A 23,796-nucleotide genomic window follows, 5' to 3' on the forward strand; every position below is an offset into this window, starting at 1 on the left:
CAATTTCAATTGAGTGATCACACTGACCAGAGTTCACCTTTAAAACAAACATCTTGGGAACCACATGTATAAGCCTTGAGTGCCAGAGTACCCCCTCCCCATAGCCAACATTTGCTCACATTGTCAGCTTGGCGCTAGGGCTAGGGGGAAAAGAGATGGCTGCAAGCTGGGGGAGGGTTGGGCAGGGCGGAGGTATGGACACCATAGTCATTGTTCCAAAATGACCCCATTCAGGGTCATTTAAATGTGACACCTCCGGGGTAACTACACATTATGAATGGCACGCACGCATGCACACAGCAGCCGTAAAAATGCCATCTCTGTTTGATTTCTATTAGCAGAGGAATAAGGTGGTGTAAAAAAGTGACTGAAAGCAGGAAAAAGAACAAGAACAAAAATTAAGGTGTTAAAAATTGAAAAAGAGACCCAGAATATAGGGCATGAGAATCAGTGTGGAAGAGAATGTGCATACATCACTGAATGGTTTTAGACATACTGCTCGTAAAAACCTCTTACATCGCATATGGGGGCCAGACTTTCCTCCATCCACCTACCGTTGGCTAGATCGGTTTTGGTGATAGACCAGGCAATAGCCCTCAGCTGTGGAAGCCACACCCTGCCTGGGCAATGGGTTGGGGGAGGGGTAGCAAGCCAGGTATACATACTGCAGTAGAGCCTAGGGCAAAGTAGGCTTCTATGTGCCACTTATTTCTAACTGACATGGAGAGGTCATGCATAACTCAAGATGTAGGCCATTCCAACATTCTATGCATATCAGGTAGATGAATGCAATAATGGGGCTGTAATTGCGCCCACACACATACACGCCCTTCGACTACACATGAACCTCAAACCTGGTAGACATTATGCAACAATAGGAAATTATTGCATACAAATTATTCACATTTGGACCATAGACAGGTGCATGACACACACGTAGAAAACCAAATCTGTGTGCACTTGCGGGGACCAGTAAACTAGAAATCTATGTTCCCTACCCAGTAACCCTCAACTAAACCTTAACTATTACCCTAACCATAGTCTAATCTAAACCTCAATAACTTAACCTTCATGCTTAAATTTAACATTGCCATAACAACAAACCTAAACTCATAATGCTAAACCTAAAAAGCAAACCCAATCCCCATTGTAAGCCAGAGATTGCCTTTTGTGTTGTCCCTGTCCTTATCCATCTGGTCATGCTTCCGACCTGGACTAGGTTTAAGTAGATTCTGGACTCAGCCCACATGCATTTATTAATTATTACAATTTGTACTCTTAATATGTTCACCCGGCACAGCCAGAAGAGGACTGGTCCCCCCCTCTGAGCATGGTTCCTCTCTAGGTTTCTTCTGAAATTTCGGCCTTCTTAGGGAGTTTTTCCTAGCCAATGAAATTCAACACTACTGTCGTTACCTCCTTGGGGTTTAAGCCCATGTGTTTTGTAAAAACACTGTGACAACTGCTGATGTAAAAAGGACTTCATAGATACATTTGATTGATTGATACCAAATTTGAGAGAGAGAGATTATATATATATATATATATATATATATATATATCCACACATACACAGGTTTTACTGTTTTGTCTTCTGGAAAACACACACACTTAGACAAAATTGCAAAGAAAAACAGATGGATAACAACAACAAGGTTGGTTTTCAATCAAGCTTTTAATGAAAAGATCATAAAATAACAGTTTATTTTCCTCACCGCTGTACATTAAGACTGCAAGGTTGTGAGTGCTGAGGTCAGCTGTAGTACACTTATGACACTAAGTTAGCGAGCCCCATCGCCGCAGCGACAGCTCTGACCTGAATACGAGCTCTCTATAAAGTGTAGAGAAGAGCTTCGCCTGGGTGCTGCCGCTAGCAAGAGGTGGTCATTGCATTAGACCATATGTGTTTGAATAAACAAGTGTGGAAGAGCGGCTGTTTGTGTGTGTAAGGGGGAAGGGAGTGTTAGCCCTCAATAATTTATAGTTCAAGACCCTTACATGTCCAATCCAGAAACTCAGAGCAACTGGATCCTCCTACATTATTGAAAGGCTGGCTGTTCATGAAAAATATGCCGGACAGCAGCTTGATACACCTGCTTTGTGGACAACTCCGTTAATCAAGATTTTCAAGTACTAGTTTAGCAGCGGATAATGTCCTTCCGTCAATGTGGAGCGCATTCGTGTGGCGAGGTGTGAGACGAGACAAGTTACTTTTGAAAAAGTCCTTTGACGAGACTGTGATAAACACTTTTTAAAAACAAGTTATATTGGTACAACCGGACGGTAAAATAAAATAAATAAAAACACTAATGCATCTGCAGTAATGCTGAGAAGTAAATAGCAAGTTAGCATATGACTGAAAACACAGTTGAGGTAATTGTGTTTTTTTTGCCCTTGTAGGTAAATACTGACTTGGAATATGAGTAACATGCCGTCGTTCAAGATATGTGGAAAGAAACCACAATCACTATTCACGGAGGCTGAGGATGCAGTCATAGGGACAGTTATTGTAGGGTTTGGTGCATTGTCGGTAAAGGCGAGTGGTAGTAAAGCTTTAAGAAGAGGTTAAATGTACGCCTTAGCTCGAGAACTCTCTGTGGTGATCCAGGGGCCATTTTAAAACTAGCTTTGGTTTTGTCAGATGTGGTCAATCGCAGCTGCTCTGTAGTCACAGTTCAGACCAGACCTAACGAATACAGCCAGGGGATGGGGAAAAGAAATAGGAGGTGGAAAGGTGAAATCTAGACAATCTCACAGGTATAACTACAGCTATAGGTAACTCCGACAAGCTTTGAGTAGGGAAAATATTTTGGTTTGAGTTCCCAGAACTTTGTACAATGTTTCTTAAAGCCTTGTAACACTGCATAATTATATTTTTTTCAGACAAATGGTACAGCTACAATGATGAGGTTCGAGAGAGAGAGAAAAATGCATTTTACTTAAACCGATGTGACAGACCCCCCAAAAAGAAAAAAAATTCAAAGTGCATTTCATAAAGCTATCTCGACCCACATACCTTAAACCCCCTCACTCTACAGAAGTGGTAGAGACAAAAAACTAAAGCTTAAAAAATGAGTACCGGCGAGTGGTTGAGGACAAGAAAATGCAACCGAGACAACACTTGTTCAGAGAAGGAATGACGTGAAGTTAGAAGCTGAAAAAAAAGATTCAGCTGTGTGACTGACAGGGAGGAATATGTTTTCTACATGGCTGTAGCATGGCAACACCCAGGAAGAGCATGTTTGGGAAGAGATACAATATTTGGCCCACAGATGTGCTGTGACAACTACTGCAGAGGAACATAGGGGGTTGAACAATGGACGTTAGCCCCCAATGTCCAGCCAACAAGTGAGAAACTCCTGTTGGTACCCAAAACATCTGGGCACAAACACCCATTGTGAGTAAAACAACATTAAAACGGTACAGACTGTTTGTTTGTTTTAGCTGAGAAACGGTATAAAAATTTCATAGAACGTCACCGCCAAATCCGTTCACCCCAATAAAAGTCTACAACTTCACAGATTGTGGTTAATGGCTATGTTCTGTGTCTCATTTTTGTTTCTCAGCTTGAAATCCTCAAAACAAAACAATAAAATCCAAGAAAAAGGACCTGCCTGGACCTCGGTCTCACATGCTGAGAAATGTCTTAGCAGACGCAAGGGCAGGACCAGTGAAATAAATACATTCATCACTGACAAAAATAGACATTTGATAAAAAATAAAAAGAAGAACAAAGAACACTGTTAAGTGTTTGCACCAACTTTGTATGAGGCGAGGCCAGTCAGAGGATTATGCTGCTTTTACACACAGGCAGCTAAGTAATCATCATTATCTTTTTCCAACATCAAATACGCAGAAAACATCAACATTCACAGTTAAAACCCTAGCAAATAGACCTGCTTACATGCAATTAATGAATTACAGTCACTATAGTTTCCAAAATAAGGTTTTGAAACTCCTAAATGCAAGGATCTGTGAGGTATAGTAGGGATCTGTTTCAACTTTCGACCAATCAATCAGATATGCTATTTTGCCTAGAATTGGTTAGCCTGTGTAAACAAGTTCCAACGCCACTTCAGCCCTTTGGGCAACGAACCCCCGATCCTCACACTTCTTTAGATCCCTGCATATTTAAAAGACCCAAGCAGCAGACATACTAATCAAGGGCATTGATTACACAAGAAAAAATAAAACTGATAGCCAAGGACAATGCCCTTTGATGAATATGTCATGGAAGTGTCACCGGCTTCCACCCTGAGCCTTCAACTCTAACCCTAAACCCATCAGACTCCCCACAGGGCCACCATAAAGCCAGCTGGCAGAAGGGGGCAACGCACCGCAAAAACTGTACCCCTTAGCTTCAGCCATTTTAAACATGCTGCAGGATGTTGAATTTTGTTTTGGCAGATAAACCCCTGTGGAGGAAAAAAAAAGCAACAAACACATACAGACATGCCTCTGACTGGCCTAGTCTCGACTGAGGTCTGTAAAAACTGTAAAAGTTTATGTAAACAATGAGATAAATACATATGTATCTTTTTTAGAGCCACACATGGTTCCATAATCATTCAAATGTGCTTTGGTTTAAAAAATAGTTTGTGGATTTGGGTATGAGCATTTTTTCTTCGTTTTTATACACCTTTGCGACTCTTACGGAACATTCTGATACTAACTAAAAAGTAGACTTTTGTATTGAGCTGCCCTGCCTTTTGTCAAGGCTCTTTGTGTTAGTTGAAAAAGTACCCCCCAATTTTTTTAATCTTTAAATATGAAACTAGTGTTTGCTTTTCCCGTGAATAAAATACAGAAATTGATACAATACTATGTCTTACAAATGTAGCTGAGAGTCCTACATTCATAGATGCAGAACAATCCCTGAAGTATTTGAGAAGTAGTAGTAGTAATAATAATAGTAGTATGGTCACAGTTTGAGTTCGTATTTTCTTCTTTTTCGCCGAATGAACAAACGCCCGTTCGACTGCAGCTGCAAAGTCTTTGCAGAGAAGGCTAAAGACCTTGCTGTAAAAAAAAATAACAAATATTTTGCACACCACAGATATTATGCTGTACTGCTTGAGTGCTAACAAGAACAATAGCGTTTAAAGGCAATGCATTATGGACTCCCGAATAACGAGGTCACAGATAAGAAAAAAATTACACAACAGGTTGGTGGGTGGGGGGAGTGTTGAAAATACACCACGCAATCACCAAGCAGTAATTGCCTTTACCTCGGAATATCAAGAAAAACATTCAAAAGAAAGTAACATCTCAGAGTCCAAGAAGCAGAAACAATAGCAATGCTTGTGACTGCAGCTGCAAGATGACAAAATCATTTCACAGACCAACCATAACGACCAAGGAGGAATAGAAATTTGTAAAAAGACAGTTACAACAAATATAAGAGGAATGCCTATACCAAAAACTTGCACTGAAGTTTTCCCTCCCCGTTAGTGTACCATAAGAGTTGGGACACACTGGACAAGCCCGGACAGGCAGCTTGGGTTTCAATGAAGAATAATCTAGATGTCAAACCGGTTCCACAAAGGGCCGAGTGTCTGCAGGTTTTTGGTTTTTCCTATAAATTGGTTCCTAGTTCATACCTACACAACCAGGTGAGGGTAGAAACTAACCAATCAGTGACCTAATTAACCAATCAAGTACAAGGAGAGAGCAAAAACCTGCAGACACTCGGCCCTCCGTGGAACCGGTTTGACACCTCTGATCTAGAAGGACAGGCATTCTTCCAGTAATTTTGTTTAAAATCTGTCATAAAATGTTAATAAAGAAACATTTAATAACTTAAGTAGAAGGCAATATGGAATTTTCAAAACCATGTGGGTGGTAAGCATGAGGGAATAAAATTGAGTTATTCATTTAGGGGGTGAGTGAAGAACTGAAATGTCCAGTGCATCCTTGCCTCTCCCTTCCAATACAAGCTTTCACAAGTCCAGCTCAATAAAGTAACAAGCTAACGTAGAACTTCACATTAAAATATTGATTATTATAATTTCTATCTTTTTTTTTGGTCTGAACATACGTCATTGAGTCCTGTTTTTATGTCTGGGCATATAAAGTGATGAGAAGGACCCTTGTAACATAGAAAAAAAATAACATTCTGGGAACAATGTAAACTTTGCATTTGCTTAACATGTAAAGTTTACGTTAATACCAGCCCACCAATCACCACAAGCTTTCCTTGCAAACCACACAGAAACACTCCTTAGTCTCAAGTGTCACTGGTCAACACTCAAACACAACTGTGGATTTCATTTGTGTGGACCTACAATACAATTGTTATTTAGATTTTTGTACAGTAAAATAAAATTAAAATCAGAAGTGAAATAATTTAGTATGCTATATATCTTAAGTACATTTTTTTTTCCTTTGGTTATGAACTTGTCTAGCAAAATGTGTTAGTCTGCTCCTATTCGCCATAACATTCATTAGATCTTTGGAACTCTGTGCATCTAAACTCACTAACCACTATTTGCTCCAGGCAAGAAGATACAGTACATTGTGAGATGGGGGCCTATTTGTTGAGAACAGCACCCGCAAAACTATCTTCATGAGAACAAGACAGTTAAAATAATGTTAACATGTACAATTCTAAAAAGCATTAAAAACCTGTGTTGAGAGATGGGCAAGTTAAAGCATTAGGTGAAAAGTAAATGTAATCTACACACTTTATACAATTAATTACATGTAGGAACTTTCAACTAATAAACAGAGTTCATCAGAGTAATCAGAGGTAGCGAGGTCGTAAGCCTATAAATATAAGCTTTTCTTTTTCATGAGGGGAGGAAAGCTATACAGACAAAAAATTGACGTACCCAGTGAACGAGAAGTTCAGCCTACAACGACCCCCATTCAGCTGCCCCACACCCTCCCACCCGGTCCCCAAAACCACACCCACCCCTCCAAGAAATATCAGAAAACCTTCCAGTTTAAACATTCACAGAATCATCATAAGTTCTTTAAGAAAAACAAGTACCTCAATGTTTCTTTCTTGTATACCAGGATGTCTACACCTAGTGAGCTCTTTCGAACAGAGTGACAACCCCGTGTTCCCTCTTTCTTACTTTCATCAGAGACCAGTCACAGACAACAAAAAAAGTGAGTGTGTCAGGAGTAAGGAACTGTAACCCCTGATCAGTCAGAACCTCACCAGAAAAAACTGACTTTTTCAGACGTTGAATTCTCTGTTAAAGCATGGGCATGCTCCACATTAACACCCACCTATCCCCCCACCCTAATCCAGACATCTCAGTTATCTCGATCATGTTCGCATTGGACATGTAGCTGCAATCTGATTACAACAAAAACACACTCTTTAAAATTATTGCCTGTAAATGTACATTCTCAACGGAATTAATACTTTTGACATGTTTCAAATTAGAAGGAGGCAATACGTGGTCCATCTTCTCGGTTGACCAGTACGATTGGAGCAGAGAGGGAACCCTGAATACACCCGGAAGGGAACCGTTTTGAAAAAAAATCTAAAAGGTCTAAATACACTCCTAAGGAAAATATGTTGAGCGTGGATTAGGACAGAGAAGTTTGAGGTTCCAGCGGTAATACCACATTCAAATTTACAAGACATACAAAAGACAACTGCCGGCCACGCCCTCCAGCCAACTGTAGGAGAGAGATGGTGGGGTTAGGGGAGTTAATTTCCAGAGGTGTTGGACATGGTAGAGTTGTTTTTCCCAACCTGTGATGCAGAAGTCTGACTGGACAACCGTTAAATCACAAAGCCTGGTGGTTGTCTATGTTTGGGTATCGTTATTGTGTGTGTTAAGAGAGGGTGTGTTTCTGTGTGAGTGTTTCTGTGCGTTTGTGAGATGAGGGGTAGGAGGGGGAGGAAGCGTTCTTTGGCTTGTTGTTGGGTGTTTTTATGTATTTCTTAGGAGGGAGAGGTGTGCATTCTCAGATGGCTGATGAGGTTGCGCTGCTGGGTGAACTTCCCGCCACACAGCTGGCACTCATACGGCTTCTCCCCCGAGTGGACGCGCATGTGCTCAGTAAGCCGGTACTGGCGGGTGAAGCGCATGCCGCACTCCTCACATGCAAATGGTTTGAGGCCCAGGTGGCTCCGCATGTGACGGGTCATGGTGCCCCTCTGGGTGAACATCTTCCCGCAGATGTTGCACGGGAATGGCCGGGTCAACCAGTGACTCTTCTCGTGCTGCCTCAACGTTGCTGGGTCCTTGTAGCTCTTGCTGCAGACGGTGCACTTAAATGGTCGGAGCTCTGAGCTGCCGAACGTGGTTGGTGCTACTGGCGCCGAGAGGTCCTCCGCCTCCTCCTCTTCCTCCTTGACGAAGGCCCCTACCTCCTCTTTGATGTACAGCTCGTCCTCTGTGTGCGTCTCCACATGGGCATTGAGCTGCTCTGAGCTGGGGAAGCCCTTCCCGCAGGGGATACACACATACAGGTTGTCACCAAATGCCGGCTCAAATCCCTGCTGCCGGTAAACATAGTTGGCACTCTGATGCCCACTTTCTCCCCCTCGTCCTTTTCCTCTGTTCTCTCCGTCGCTCTGCCCGCTCTCTTCACTGGGTTCGTGCCCGTTTTCCCCTCCGTCTTCATCCTCCTCCTCTTTGCACTGAAAGGACTGGTCTGAGGTGAAACTACTGCCGTAGCCACCACTGGAGCAGCGGCCTTCTTTGGGCCCCATGATCACACCATTGAGAAGGGGCCGCTCACGATCCTCCGCCTTTAGTCCAGAAGCTTCTCTTTTGGGCCACTCCTTCTTGCGAGCAACCTGGCGGGTGCTCTTGCGGGGAGGGGGACTATTTGTCTTGGGCTGGCTGTCTTCAGGGGCTCTGGGTGTGGGGGTAAGCTCCATGGGCTCTGGGCCAGTGGTGTCCAGGCTGGGCAGGGTGGTGGTGGAATCATCCAGTGAGGCACTGTTGGTGGTGGATACCGAGGCAGATTGAGGCGACTCCTGGGAGTTGCTATGAGGGCTGAGAGCATCCATCCCAGTGCCTATCGAGGGAGGGCTCTTCTTGGACAGGTCCAGCCCGAGGTCTGGCTCACCGCCGCTACTTAGGTTACCATTCTTCCCGGCTGAGCTCCCAATGAACATCTCATCGTCCGAGAGTTTATCCCGGAGGCCTTCGTCGGGCTGTGGCTGGTCTGCATCGGAGGGGGTGGGGATGTAGTGGTTGTGGGAAGTGGCAGGAGTGGAGGAGGAGAGGCGCTGGTTGTTGTGGCGTACTCGGCCATGCAGACCCAGGGTGGAGGGTTTACCAGGCAGGGGCTTGCTGCCGCTTCGCTTGAGCTTCCTCCTGCAGAGAGCGGCAAGGTCATGGAGCTGGAGGTAGCTGGCTGCGGTTAGGAGGGCACTGTAGTTCTGCTCGTTGCTCTGTTCTGACGAGCACAGGAGCTTTCCTGTGTAAATGAAGTCCAGGACCTGTCGGAACACAGAGGGATTCACCATCTCTGTGTCCAGGTTGATGAGGTTGTCGTGGAGGACCAGGGATTTGAAGTAGATGCTGCTGGCCGCCAGTATGTTTTTGTGGGCTCGGAACAGAGCATTCTCCACCACGATGATGACATCACACAGGAAGCCTTTGGCCCTTTGCTGGTTGAGTTGCAGCAGCAGTTGTTTGGCATGATTTGGCAGTTCCATTTCCACCACCCGTCACACACTTCCTACACAAGCACCACCTAAAGCTGAGAGAAAGAAAAAGTATATTAATAAAATATATATTTTATTACATTCTCCATTATTATACTTTTTTACAATGGAAAGACTCTTCAACAAAATAGTCAGGTAAACAGACTAAGTGAATATAATCTATGGAACCCATTTAGGTAATGTAGACATTAATTGTTGAGACTGGGTCAAGGACAGATTGAACTTGCATGTTCATACTCAGTTACTGTCAGCATCAATGCGAGCAAGAACTAAAGAGATGCAAATGTAGTGATGCATAGACGGTCGGAATAGCAGTGACTGTACAATCCAGTTTCCAAATAATCTGGGACACTGTGCAAAATGCAAATAAAAACAGAATGCAATGATGTGCAAATCATCCCTATATTTAACGATGGTACATAGAAAACAGTACAAAGACAACATATCAAATGAAACAGAGAAATTGTATTGTTTTTTGAAAAATACATGCCCATTTTGATTTTACTGCCAGTAACACATTTCAAAAAAAGTTGGGACAGGACCATGTTTAGCAGTGTGTTGCTTCACCTCTTCTTTTAACAATACTCTGTAGGAATTTGGGAACTGAGGACACCAAATGCTGTAGTTTTGAAAGTGATATGTATTCCCATTCTTGCTTGATATAGGATTTCAGTTGTGCAACATAAAAGGGTCTCCTTTGACATATTTTCTGTTTCATAATAAGCCAAATGTTTTCAATGGGTGACAGGTCTGGACAGCAGGCAGGCCAGTTTAGCACCCAGACTCAATCACTATGAAGCCATGCTGTTGTAATATGTGCAGAAAGTGGTTGGGCATTGTTGTACTGAAATAAGCAAGGCCTTCCCTGAAAAAGAGGTTGTCTGGATGGCAGCACATGTTGCGCTAAAACCGGTATATATAGTTCAGCATTAATGGTGTGTAACAATATTCTGGTCTTCACCTCCAAAATTCCATCACAGGTGCCTTCACAGCTTTGCAAGTCACCCGGGCCATGAGCACTAATCCACCCCAATACCATCACGGATGCTGGCTTTTGAACTGTGCGCTGATAACAAGCCGGATATACCCTCTCCTCTTTAGTCTGGAGAACACAAATTATTCCCAAAAATTATTTCACATTTTAATTCATCAGACCACAGGACAGTTTTCCATTTCGCCTCACTCCATCTTAAATGAGCTCAGGCCCAGAGAAGGCAGTTAATATATGGTTTCCTCTTTGCATTGTAGTTTTAACTGGCTTTTGTGGATGCAGCGACGTATTATGAAAACAATGGTTTTTGGAAGTGTTCCTGAGCACGTGAAGTGATGTCCACTACAGAATCATGTCTGTTTTTAATGCAGTGCGGCCTGAGGGCCCAAAGATCACGGCCATCCAATACTGTTTTTTGGCCTTGTTCCATAGATGAGATCCCCAAACGCAATTTGTTGTTGAGAAACGTAATTCTTAAATTGTTGTACGATTTGCCTGCGCTGTCTTTCATGGAAAGACACTTCTGAAAAACCCATCCTCTCTGGGATGATTTTTTTTTTAACCAATCATGTTGACAATTAACCTTATTAGTTGTGATATGTAGCATAGCATAGCATAGCATCATCTTCCGCTTATCCGGGGCCGGGTCGCGGGGGCAGCAGTCTAAGCAGGGATGCCCAAACTTCCCTCTCCCCAGACACTTCCTCCAGCTCTTCCGGGGGGACACCGAGGCGTTCCCAGGCCAGCCGGGAGACATAGTCCCTCCAGCGTGTCCTAGGTCTTCCCCGGGGTCTCTTCCCGGTGGGACGGGACCGGAACACCTTCCCAGGAAGGTGTTCCGGAGGCATCCGAAACAGATGCCCAAGCCACCTCAGCTGACCCCTCTCGATGTGGAGGAGCAGCGGATCTACTCTGAGCTCCTCCCGGGTGACCGAGCTTCTCACCCCATCTCTAAGGGATCGCCCAGCCACCCTGCGGAGAAAGCTCATTTCGGCCCCCTGTATCCGGGATCTTGTCCTTTCGGTCATGACCCAAAGCTCATGACCATAGGTGAGAGTAGGAACGTAGATTGACCGGTAAATCGAGAGCTTCGCCTTGCGGCTCAGCTCTTTCTTCACCACGACAGACCGATACATCGACTGCATTACTGCAGAAGCTGCACCGATCCGTCTGTCAATCTCCCATTCCATCCGTCCCTCACTTGTGAACAGGACCCCTAGATACTTAAACTCCTCCACTTGAGGCAGGCACTCTCCACCAACCTGAAGTGGGCAAGCCACCCTTTTCCGACTGAGGACCATGGCCTCGGATTTGGAGGTACTGATTTTCATCCCCACCGCTTCACACTCGGCTGCAAACCGTCCAAGTGCATGCTGAAGGTCCTGGCTTGAAGGGGCCAACACGACAACATCATCCGCAAAGAGCAGAGACGAAATCGTGTGGTCCCCAAACCTGACACCCTCCGGCCCCTGGCTGCGCCTAGAAATTCTGTCCATAAAAATTACGAACAGAACCGGTGACAAAGGGCAGCCCTGCCGGAGTCCAACATGCACAGGGAACAAGTCTGACTTACTGCCGGCAATGCGGACCAAGCTCCTGCTTCGGTCGTACAGGGACCTGACAGCCCTTAGCAAAGGACCCAGGACCCCATATTCCCGAAGCACTCTCCACAGGATGCCGCGAGGGACACAGTCGAATGCCTTCTCCAAATCCACAAAACACATGTGGACTGGTTGGGCAAACTCCCATGAACCCTCCATCACCCTGTAGAGGGTATAGAGCTGGTCCAGTGTTCCACGGCCTGGACGAAAACCCTACCAGGACCCTACCAGGGGCATATAGCCCCAGACAACATAGCTCCTAGGGTCACTCGGGTACTCAAACCCCTCCACCATGTTAAGGTGGCAGTTCAAGGAGAGGTTGTGATATGTACCTCTAGGTAATTATTTTTTTTTTTTACACAATGCTGTGAGTGGCATGAAAGTAATTCTCTGTATGTAAATCAGGTGTGTGAGTGCCTGGGCAAAAAAAAAATTGTGCACCCCTTTGGGTCCCAAGGACCAGGATTAAGAAACACTGGCGTAGAGGAACTAGCTGCATGGCCATTTGAAAGACACTGCCTCATCAAATGACAGAGAGGAACCCTTAAGGTAACCATTCTCTGGAAATAATCTGTTTGTGGCTACAGAGAGGTGTCCCTCTTACTTTTGTAAAACAACTGTCCACATGGAATGTATGTTCTGGATCCAATACCGCCGCACTGTTCTGGCACAAAATACACTGTTCAAATCACCTCCCTCTTCTTCCTCTCCTCTCTTGGGTTTCCAAGGGCTGACCTCTTTAGGAGCCCGGCTCACGCCACCTCGCCTCAATTAGGGCACGTCAGCCCAGATCTATCGTTATGGGGTGGCAGAGAAAAGCTTGGAGGAGGGCTCAGTTGACATGTGAGCAGGTAAAGCTACAAAGAAGCTGGGGGACGGGTGTGGCTTGGAGAGGTGCTATCGCAAGAAAGGCTTTGAGAAAAAACAACATCATGACAGTAGAGCGATACTCAAATCAAATTGCATTTTTTCAATCAAATATTTAGACTGGGATTCATGCTACCATATATAAAAACACATGTAATTATAGAAATAGAATGACTTGTTGAAAAGCTTCAGTGGCCAACGGCCTAATTATTGTTTGGAACAATCTGTTGACAGAATTTGAGCAGAATTTGAGCAGTGAATCTAACAGCTTTAAGGGGAAAAGCTCCGCTTGAGGGAATGGTTTCAGGGATTGATGTGAGCAGAAAAGCAGACACAAAAAGAAAAGTAAATGATAAAAAGTCTAACGATCAATATTGCAATTTACATGTGGATTTGATTAATGGTGGAAACTTATAGCAACCAATTTAATAGTTCACTACATTTGGCAAGGGCTAATAAGCCCCTCTTGGACACAAAAGCCAGTTTGTCAGGCCTTCACACCGCAATAGGTAGAAAATGCCAGCAAACACTGAGAAACTGAGAAAAGTCAGCAATTTACCAGAGCCCAATAGTCCAACAGTGCACATGAATAGCCTGTGAACCTGAAGGAAAATAAATACCTGCAGAAGTTAAAGATGAAGAGATAAATCCATAAATCAGAATAAGGGTTCAAAATGATCTTCAGATCAAGTATTAGGCTATCTGAGTGAGCACAGATCAATAATCAGGAAGTGGAAGCTGCATTGCAAAACCCAGGCACTGGCAAGAAAAGGCAGTCTCTTGTAAACTTATTCAAATAAGGTGACTCATGAGAAAAGTCACTTTGAAGGAGCTACAGAGTTTAGTGGGTGAAAGTGGTGTAACGTTACACCGGTCAATCATATCAATAGCTCTGCATAACCTTGTCCAGTAATGGAAGGTGGCAAGAAAGAAGCTGTTACTCAAAAAGTGTCTGTCACATTCATAGCCATCGCCCAAAAGTAGCCATCGTCTGAGCCACAACTCAAGGTAAGAAGCTAGCTAGCTAGCTAACTTTCACAACTCGACAGCCACAATGGATTAACATCATGAAGATAACGTTAGAGATCCAGCAGCAGCAACAAGATCTCCGGTTGTCGTATTTAACCTTCAGTATAAAGGTCTGCGGTAAAACGTTATATACATTCGGCAGCAACAATAAGACTTAAACATTTCGTATATTACCTGTTGCCACTGGCCATTTTAATAGCTTATTAGCCAGAAATAGGCCTACTAGTATCTTACTACTTGGGAGAAGTCATAAGAATTGAGCATTTGCTAGCGAGACTGAACTTTACAATGATATAGTTTACAATGATAACGATTTAATTTCATGGCACAACGTTTATTATTAATTCATTCGTGAATGACATTGATACAATAACCACACACACACACACACACACACACACACACACGCACGCAGTTCATAAAATTTAAATATGACTGAGGAGACAAGTGGCTCAGGTTTATGAATAGGAATGTTGTCCCATTCTTGTCTAATAAAGGCTTCTAGTTGCTCAACTGTCTTAGGTCTTCTTTGTCGCACCTTCCTCTTTATGATGCACCAAATGTTTTCTATGGGTGAAAGAGCTGGACTGCAGGCTGGCCATTTCAGTACCCGGATCCTTCTTCTATGCAGCCATGACATTGTAATTGATGCAGTATGTAGTCTGACATTGTCATGCTGGAAAATGCATGGTCTTCCCTGAAAGAGAAGACGTCTGGATGGGAGCATATGTTGTTCTAGAACTTGAATATAACTGTCAGCATTGATGGTGCCTTTCCAGATGTGTAGGCTGCCCATGCCACACGCACTCATGCAACCCCATACCATCAGAGATGCAGGCTTCTGAACTGAGCGCTGATAACAACTTGGGTTGTCCTTGTCCTCTTTAGTCCGGATGACATGGCGTCCCAGTTTTCCAAAATGTATTTCTAATTTTGATTTTTCTGACCACAGAACACTTTTCCACAGTCCATTTTAAATGATCCTTGGCCCAGAGAAAACGCCTGCGCTTCTGGATCCTGTTTAGATACGACTTCATTTTTGACCTAGTTTTAGCCAGCAACGGCGAATGGCACGGTGGATTGTGTTCACCGACAATGTTTTCTGGAAGTATTCCTGAGCCCATGTTGTGATTCCCATTACAGTATCATTCCTGTATGTGATGCAGTGCCGTCTGAGGGCCCGAAGATCACGGGCATCCAGTATGGTTTTCCGGCCTTGACCCTTACGCACAGAGATTGTTCCAGATTCTCTGAATCTTTGGATGATATTATGCACTGTAGATGATAACTTCAAACACTTTGCAATTTTTCTCTGAGAAACTCCTTTCTGATATCGCTCCACTATTTTTCGCCGCAGCATTGGGGGAATTGGTGATCCTCTGCCCATCTTGACTTCTGAGACACTGCCACTCTGAGAGACTCTTTTTATACCCAATCATGTTATCAATTGACATAATAAGTTGCAAATTGGTCCTCCAGCTGTTCCTTATTTGTACATTTAACTTTTCCGGCCTCTTATTGCTCCCAACTTTTTTGGAATGTGTAGCTCTCATGAAATCCAAAATGACATTACAAAATGTCTTACTTTCAACATTCGGTATGTTATCTATATTCTATTGTGAATTAAATATAAGTTTGAGATTTGTAAATTATTCATTTCCTTTTTTACTCACAATTTGTACAGTGTCCCAACTTTTCTGGAATCAGGTTTGTATATATAGTTGAAAATAACTGACATTTTCATCAAGAGAAAATCGTGGAAACAACCGAACCCAGACAACAGGTTTGAAAAAACCTAGTGCAGCTTTAAGTACTTGGTATCGATACTCTGTATCGGCAAGTACCCAAATGTAAGTACTCGTACTCAACCTGAAAAAAAGGGGTATCCCGGTGCATCCCTAGTATAAAACATTGCAAAACTTGAGTGAAAATGTTAAACAAATAGGAACCAATCCACAAATATAAATTGTCCGCAAACAGTGAATTTACTGTTCAAGGGTGTGAAGGATAATTGCGAATCATTTTTCATATATTAAAATCCTTGCTATGAGGTACAAGTAGAAAGGAGTTTATTCATGGTTAGTGAAATATAATTCTGGATCGTGTTGTGTATTTGCAGATCATGAGACATTCGTTTGTGGATGTTACATTCATTTGTAAATTGTATTTTCTGTTTACACATTATATACATATACATTGTGGTCCGCACATACGCAATAATTTAGAAGTAGTTCTATCTCCATAGTACATGGTGTAATTCATTGAGAACAAAATGTCGCAACAACGGTCAATGGAAACCAAAATCACCAACTAATTGAGGACCAACTTGCGTGAATTTCATCACAGCAACTCAATGAGATTCAGTAGTGCGTATGGCCCCAACGTGCCTGTATGCACTCCCACCAACGTCTGGGCATGCTACTGATGAGACGGTGGATGGTGTCCTGGGGGATCTCCTACCAGACCTGGATTAAGGCATCAGTGAGCTCCCTACTTTGTGGTGCGGGATGCACCGATACATAACATCCCAGAGTTTCTCAATTGGATTCAGGCCTGGGGAACGCGGGCCAGTTAATTGCATCAATGCCTTCATCGTCCAGGAACTCCCTACACACTCTGGCCACTTGAGGTGGGATATCCTCCTGCACCAGAAGGAACCCAGGGTCCATTGCACCAGCAATAGAATAATAGTTAATTCCATAGAATAAGCAATATGATTTCACTGTACTAAGTATAATCCAGTTAGTAAGGCCATTGTGTGTTTCAGCTCTGCTCACCTGTACAGGATGTGCCTACAACAGATTGCTATGGTTTTGACTAAACTTCAAGGGCTGTAAACATCTTGTTATCTTTCTAAGCCGAAGTTCGCAGAGAAGCTGGTGAGACATGTAGACTAACCATGCATAGGAGGGGGACACAGTGGGCTGTACGGAATGTATATAGGCCTGAGCTCAACCTTCAACTGGGAGCTCTTGAACTGACTCTGCTGAGTGTTTTTAACTGCTCCAGGTTTATAAATCTTGATAAAAAGCTTCACTTGTGAAAAGAACCTACAGTGCCTTTCCAATTAGTGATTTCCATGACAAAAATGAATGTACACCCCCGTTTCCCAAAAAGTTGGGACGCTGCATAAAATGCAAATTAAACCCGAACATGCAAACCATTTATGTAACTGAAAATAGTACAAAAACAACATATCAAATGTTGAAAAGGAGAAATCGTATGTTTTTTGGGAAAATACATACCCATTTTGAATTTGATACCTGCAACACATTTAAAAAAGTTGTGACAGGGGCATGTTCAGCCAGTGGCGTTTCTGGACAAACTGACGCCCTGTGCGAGATCTCTAAATGCAGCCCACCCCGCCAAAAGAAAAATACCAGCTTCAGTGAAAATAACACTTTAATTTTACTATTATAAACACAAAACAAAACTGCGATAGCATGTAACTAACCAGTTCACCAATACAATTTTCGCTGCAACATTCTAAAACCCTTTTGTCTCAAATTATTAATCAGAACTGGCCTTTGGTGTTCTACTTTCACCCTTTGCCCAGTGCCTGAGCACATACTATGTATGTACTGCCACTATGTAGTTCTAACTAAGCTAGCATAACACGCTACATTTCCAATCACTAAACCCGGAAACATACAAAAGCTTTTATAATAGTACAGAAAAAAATATACCACTATACTTGTGTCTCCTTTCTTCCACATCTATCCCCTTCTTTTTATACTTTGCCCCAGAGGCATTGCTAGGAATTTAGCCCAGGGCTAAGTCCAAACCAAAAGTAGTGAAAAAAATATATTTTGAACAGCTAAATGTATTAGTTGTACTTTTTAATCAGTATTAAAGAAAAAGGCTAACTAAGATTTTGAACAAAAAAGGAAAGAAAAACTGACCTGAAAAAAAATCTCCAGCCAGTAGTAATGTTAGCTAGCTAGCCTTATACACTGTCAAAAAGCAAATAAAACCAGCTGTATTTCTGGTATTGTTCTTGAAATATTTTCATTAAATCATATCTAGCCTTACTATAAGCACTCATATTGTGTGTAAAAAATGCTGGTTTCATCTTCATCTTCTTAGAAACAAACTGGCTTGCTGTTAGCTGGCTCCCTCGCCACAACGTAGCTAGCTGGCATAGGCAGTCTCACTACCACCGACAGTAAGACGGCCTATGTCGAAAAGGAAGGTTTTGAGTGAGGAACAGAAGCATTCAATTTGCAGTGGTCTCTTGGATTTAACCCTCCTGTTCCTCACTCAAAACCTTCCTTTTCGACCTTTTTGGAAAGGAAAGAAAACGTTTTTTTCTGAGCCGTTTTATTTTTTCATTATTTGGAATGTCGAATTGAGGTAAATAAGGATTTTATTATTAATTTATCTATTCTCTACATACTTAGAACCACTGCATTTCAGTGATAAAAATGAACAAATCTTTTATCAAGATCATCTGTCTCAAACAATTGTGCAACACAAAATCCTCAGAATATTTAAAGGAGGGTATAAATTATTCAATTTAAAATCTGAGTTTACTCCCTTTACTACCTTAAATATAGGTGAAAGCATTTCATACATAAAGTGTAAAGAAATGTAAAAGTTTGATCCTGTTTGTGAATGTTTTATTTAAATTTTTTCATGGGATCAGATCAGCTATGATTCATCAGACATCAGTTGTCTATATGTATATCAACAGCGGCATCACTTCCACTCCCCCCCCCCCCTTATATACTGCATGTCACCCCCTTCAAAAGAAACACACCACACACACGTACAGACACACAGTCAACCTCGCATAACGTTCAACACACTGTCATCATGGGCAGCTCCACCATGGCAATAGATCCATTTCAGTACACATAATCAAACTCAGGCGTGGAACAAACCATTGGGAACGTGGCACGTTTAATCACTACAACACTGATTTGTTATTTCAACAATATCTGTGTTCTTTGATTCAGCACACAGTACTTGTAAACATACAATTGCACATTTCCACTGTATGGCCAGATGCACACTTGTTCCTGTCTTGTCAAAGGGTGGGATCTTACCCGTCCTTGGCTATCCAGGCCTCTTCACCGGACATGTTTTCGGTGCTGTACATTGGGATAGATCAAGGCACCTTAAGTGTGAATAATATATGTAGATTAACAACACAATATTTCCACCCTATGAATCCTCAGTGATACCAAATCTGCGTCCCGACAATGAGTTCACACCTTAAAAAATTGTGAAACCGGTGACCACCACAGCCAGAGCCATCCACACCCATATGAACATATAGATACTACCAACAGACAGTATGTTCAGATTTTTCAGTACATACATTCAATACATACCTCTGTGCATGCTCACAAGCATTATAACCTGCTCATCTCGACATGCCATTCTTCTGGTGAAGCCAAGCTTTTGTGGATATGGATGTGTGCTTTGGGTCATTGTCACACTGGTATTTGGAACTGTTTATAATTCTCTCCACCCGGACTAAGGCCCCGTTTACAATTCCCCAATATTTAACGGTTTCTTTGTGGCAAGGACTTTATATAATAATTTGAACTGGAAATATTGAATAGTTTTATCAATAGCGGTTTTGTAAATCAGTCTATATACCCTATACCCAATGAAGAGGGATAAAAAAATATATATATATCTTCCCAACTATTTTGAATTGCACATGGCATTGTAGTCAAACCATTTGTTGTTAGATGGAAGAGATTTTCTTGTTTATATTTGTTAATTTAAGCCACGCATAGTTTTTTTTTTATTGCTGGAAGGCATGGCAATTCTATCCTTTCTTGGTGATTTAACTTTTCAAATTTTTGTGACCCTGCAGCAATGAGCCGGTTATATTATTAAGGGAACATTTCCCCATATAATTCCACAAATTGTTTGTAAGAAAGAATTTTACTGTTTGCAATTACGATATCCTTTATAAATATTTCTTATAAATTTTTTCTATGAAAACTGTTTTATCTTCATTTAATATATTTGAGTTTGGCCATATCATTTGCTGTAGCATTTGCTCGGGCTCTTCTGGAGGGTGGAACTGGAGTCGACTTTGTATGACTCCATTTAAGAAAGTAGATGTTTATAAAAACAAGAAACCAGGAAAACCTAGTTCAGCCGACCCGCAATAAAATGTGTTAAACGTGTCTGCCCCCTCGAGAATCAAACCCGGGTGACCCACATGAAAGGCATTGCCGTTAACCACTACGCCACTGAACTGAACACCTGACGAGCATGAGTATAGCCTTATATTATGTTTATTACTCATTAACATCATGCCAAGTTTGAATATTTTGTTAGACACCATTAACTAGCGTTAAAATGAGTAACACCACAAATAGTATGTATGAACTGTATGACTTTTGCCGCTGGCCATTTTAACAGCTTATCCGCCATTCGTGAATGACATTGATACAATATCGTCGCATATATTTATGCAGTAGTTAACAGACTTTTTCGTCAAGCGAAAAGATTAGAAAATCGTGTAGCCTGTTTGTCTATCCTAAACAAATCCTGAGACAATTCCAAAATCCACCAGAAATAGTCGCAATATAGTAAACGGTTTCATTTTAGTCTTCCCTTAACGTATCAACTCAAGGTTGTAGCCAACGAGTCTTTTATCTATCTTGAACAAATCCTCTTTTGCCACTGGCCGTTTTAACAGCTAATTAGCCATTTGTGAATGACATACAGTATCTATCAATATAGGTGATGATAACCAGTGATGGCCATTCGAGGCTTCATTAGCGTTATTTTAGCAGCAGGATATTATGCTGGCAGCACTCAGATTATCTATCACAATAAAAGCCATAATTGAAATGTATAAGGCAATATAGTTAATCTAGTCTGTGAAAAAGAACAGACAAGAATAACATTGGAACGGACATTACCACAAAGTGGCGCACCATAGGTTAGGGGCCAATTTGAGACAGGCAGAGGATTAACTGCTCTGGAGTGATGCAAAACATGACCCAACATCGTTGTCTACTAGGGCAGATCTACCTTAAAATGGATTACATTTTGAAACCAGTCATCAGTTTACTACTATTTTAGAAAGCCCCTAAGATACATCACAAGTATTCAAAACAGACCACTAACACCTTATTTAATGTTCAAAGTGAAAAGGCTCAGTAATTGTTGGAGCAAGGAGGGTTTAACTGCAGCATATCGGTCATAGACTCATTTCAATACAAACATCTTTAAATGTTAATACTGTGTGTGTCTGAAGCAGTTTTGACTGGTAACGTGGCTCTGAGCACACACGTACCCCTAAAGCATGAGTACATATCCAGACCCCATTGCTTTTCTGCATGTTTATCCGTCTCTTTTTCTGCAGTCCTGTCTTATGTTGTACAATGGGTGTTTGAGCAATATCATCTACCTTGTCGTACATTTTTATGATGTAAACTTGTATTGTATACTTCACCGGAATCTTTTGGGTCTGATTTTGCAGACAGAGATTGAGCCTAAATAATATATAATCAAAATACATATAATCAATTACCATGGAGTTCTCCACTGACCTAGGGGTGGGTATTGGCAAATACCTTGCGACACGATATATATCAAAATACACGTTACGACTCAATACATCACCAGTCATCACGATATCACAACTGAATCACAATACTTACTGAAGTGCTCAAGAAAACCTCAAATAATATTAGGCTATATCAGTGGCATCGTTAGGCATGGGTGTCCGGGGCGATCTCAAACTGACCAAAAAGAACAGCCCCTGATCTATGCATCTATAATTCCGATCGCGCATTGACAATGTAGGTGTGTAGGCCGCTTGCATGTACATCAAAATTTTACTCATGTAAATTCAGAACCCTGTACTTTATGTCCCGGAGTGTGTGTGTGTGTGTGTGTGTGTGTGTGTGTGTGTGTGTGTTTGTGTGTGGGGGGGGGGGCCCAACAGAATTCTAGAATACTGCTGTTGATTTCAGAAAATCAAGGTTAGAAACGTCCTTGAAAGTGACGATAATGTCAAGGTGAGTACGAAATAAACTGTGGCTATATGTTTTGTGTTGTCCATACTCCATACTTCTGTGAAATGTTGGTAATATTTTAGATGACAAGAGCAACCCTGCCGTGATAACTTAATAGAAAAGCACATCAGCTGTGGAGCTCTAATGGTTGCTTGCTCAGTCTACTAATGGAAAGCATTGTAGTAGCTGTGTAGTTAGTTGTTTTATCGTGTTTCTTCCAATTTCATTCAAATATTTCATTCAAATATGGATGAAGAACATATTCCCCAGAACATGGACCCAGCACCATTGCACACCCTAACATGCTTTCAGTCAACTGTGTTGATCTGAGATGGCTAGATCATGTGATTAATCTATAGCCTTAAGGGAAAGTAAGATGGGTTCTTCATGAATTTGCACTAACACTGCTGGTATAAACCATTGGTCTGAAATGTATAAATGCGTGCTCTCTCTCATAGGCCAACCTGGTACAATTTGCCACTGTGTATGTTGCAAACTGTCTGAGCAGATTACTATATGTGGTACCTAAATCCGTCTCAGCCAATTAAATTATTCTATGTAGTTGGATGTGTTCCAACACTCTCTAACCAAAGCAGCCTTACCACAAGTACTCAGGCAAGTTCTTATAGTCATGCAGGTGCAAGGTGTCAGAATAATTTGCTCACAGTAATAGATTCCTTTGACATGTGGACACCCACTGTGGTCATGAGATGAGAAAGAAACTGTAGTCATCACTCACAAAATAAAGATTAATCTTGAATTTCACAAGTTGCTTGGCCAGTGCCTTCACAAACACATGCCTTGAGACAATAGTAATAAAAGCAGTTTTAAATATGTTTTTTTTAACATTCTAAATCTGTAGATGAAACATATCAATGTGACATACCAGGCTTGGAATTTCATTTCAGGGGAAAGGCCATTTGGCCTTCAGTGTCAGAAAAATGTTTAGGACACAAAGGCCATTGAGTGAAATAAGAGGATTTGGAGCTTATAAATAAACAACTTGAATTGAAGACAAAAACATTATTCACTTCCTTAATATCATACTTATTGTAACTGATATGTTTTTTTCCACATAAAAAGTTAAGTGATCATGTTTTAATCCTTGAAATTACATTTATTGACAGTTAAGTTACATTAAGGCTAGTTAGCCAGAAGGCTAACATTCCCTCAGTTAATAATTTTAACATCACAATCAGCTGCGCTAAGGAGCAAAACCTAAATAAGCAAATAAAGTGACTTATTTAAGCATATATAAAGTTACTTATTTTAGAAAGAAATTCATTTTTTAATCTTTCACCACAAACGCTGCCATGTCGAGTGATGTCAAACCTAACTTTACTTCTCGGACCACTCAAAAACCGTTCAAGAATATTCTCCCACTCAGAGGTCAGAACTATCCCACCTCCCAGTTTCTCATGAACGCGCTTTCTAAAACAGAGAGGTTTGATTCAGTTAACCCTCTATTGCACACTGTTGCAGTAAATGGTGTGATCAACAGGTAAGATCAAATGAATATTTACCATGTCTACATTAATATATTATGTAAATAAAAAATGCATCTGTGTGTATGAATGTCTAAAGAAGCATGTTCAATAAGTTTTGGCTAGGTCTTTTATTTTTTTTATACATTCAACTGAAAAACATTCAGTTTATCTTTATGTTGCCTCA

General features: G+C 41.8%; 1 protein-coding gene across 4 annotated transcripts in view; it reads right to left on the bottom strand.

Moving 5' to 3' along the window:
• Nucleotides 1–6,901: 6,901 nt before the first annotated feature.
• The window catches only part of LOC105007943 (HIC ZBTB transcriptional repressor 2), a 40,394-nt gene continuing 23,499 nt past the window's right edge, over nucleotides 6,902–23,796 (bottom strand). For 2 of the 4 annotated variants that reach the window (XM_010867083.4, XM_020044503.2), the window contains exon 2: nucleotides 6,902–9,678. In XM_010867083.4, coding sequence (XP_010865385.2) covers nucleotides 7,904–9,634 — 1,731 coding nt within the window. In that variant the 5' untranslated portion in view covers nucleotides 9,635–9,678 and the 3' untranslated portion in view covers nucleotides 6,902–7,903. Of the gene's footprint in view, nucleotides 9,679–10,604; nucleotides 10,708–19,179; nucleotides 19,225–23,796 lie in introns of those variants that run through there. The other 2 variants (XM_010867082.4, XM_020044502.2) reach the window with 2 other exon arrangements.

This window comes from Esox lucius, chromosome 13 (assembly GCF_011004845.1).
Source record: "Esox lucius isolate fEsoLuc1 chromosome 13, fEsoLuc1.pri, whole genome shotgun sequence".
Classification (NCBI taxonomy): Eukaryota; Metazoa; Chordata; class Actinopteri; order Esociformes; family Esocidae; genus Esox; species Esox lucius.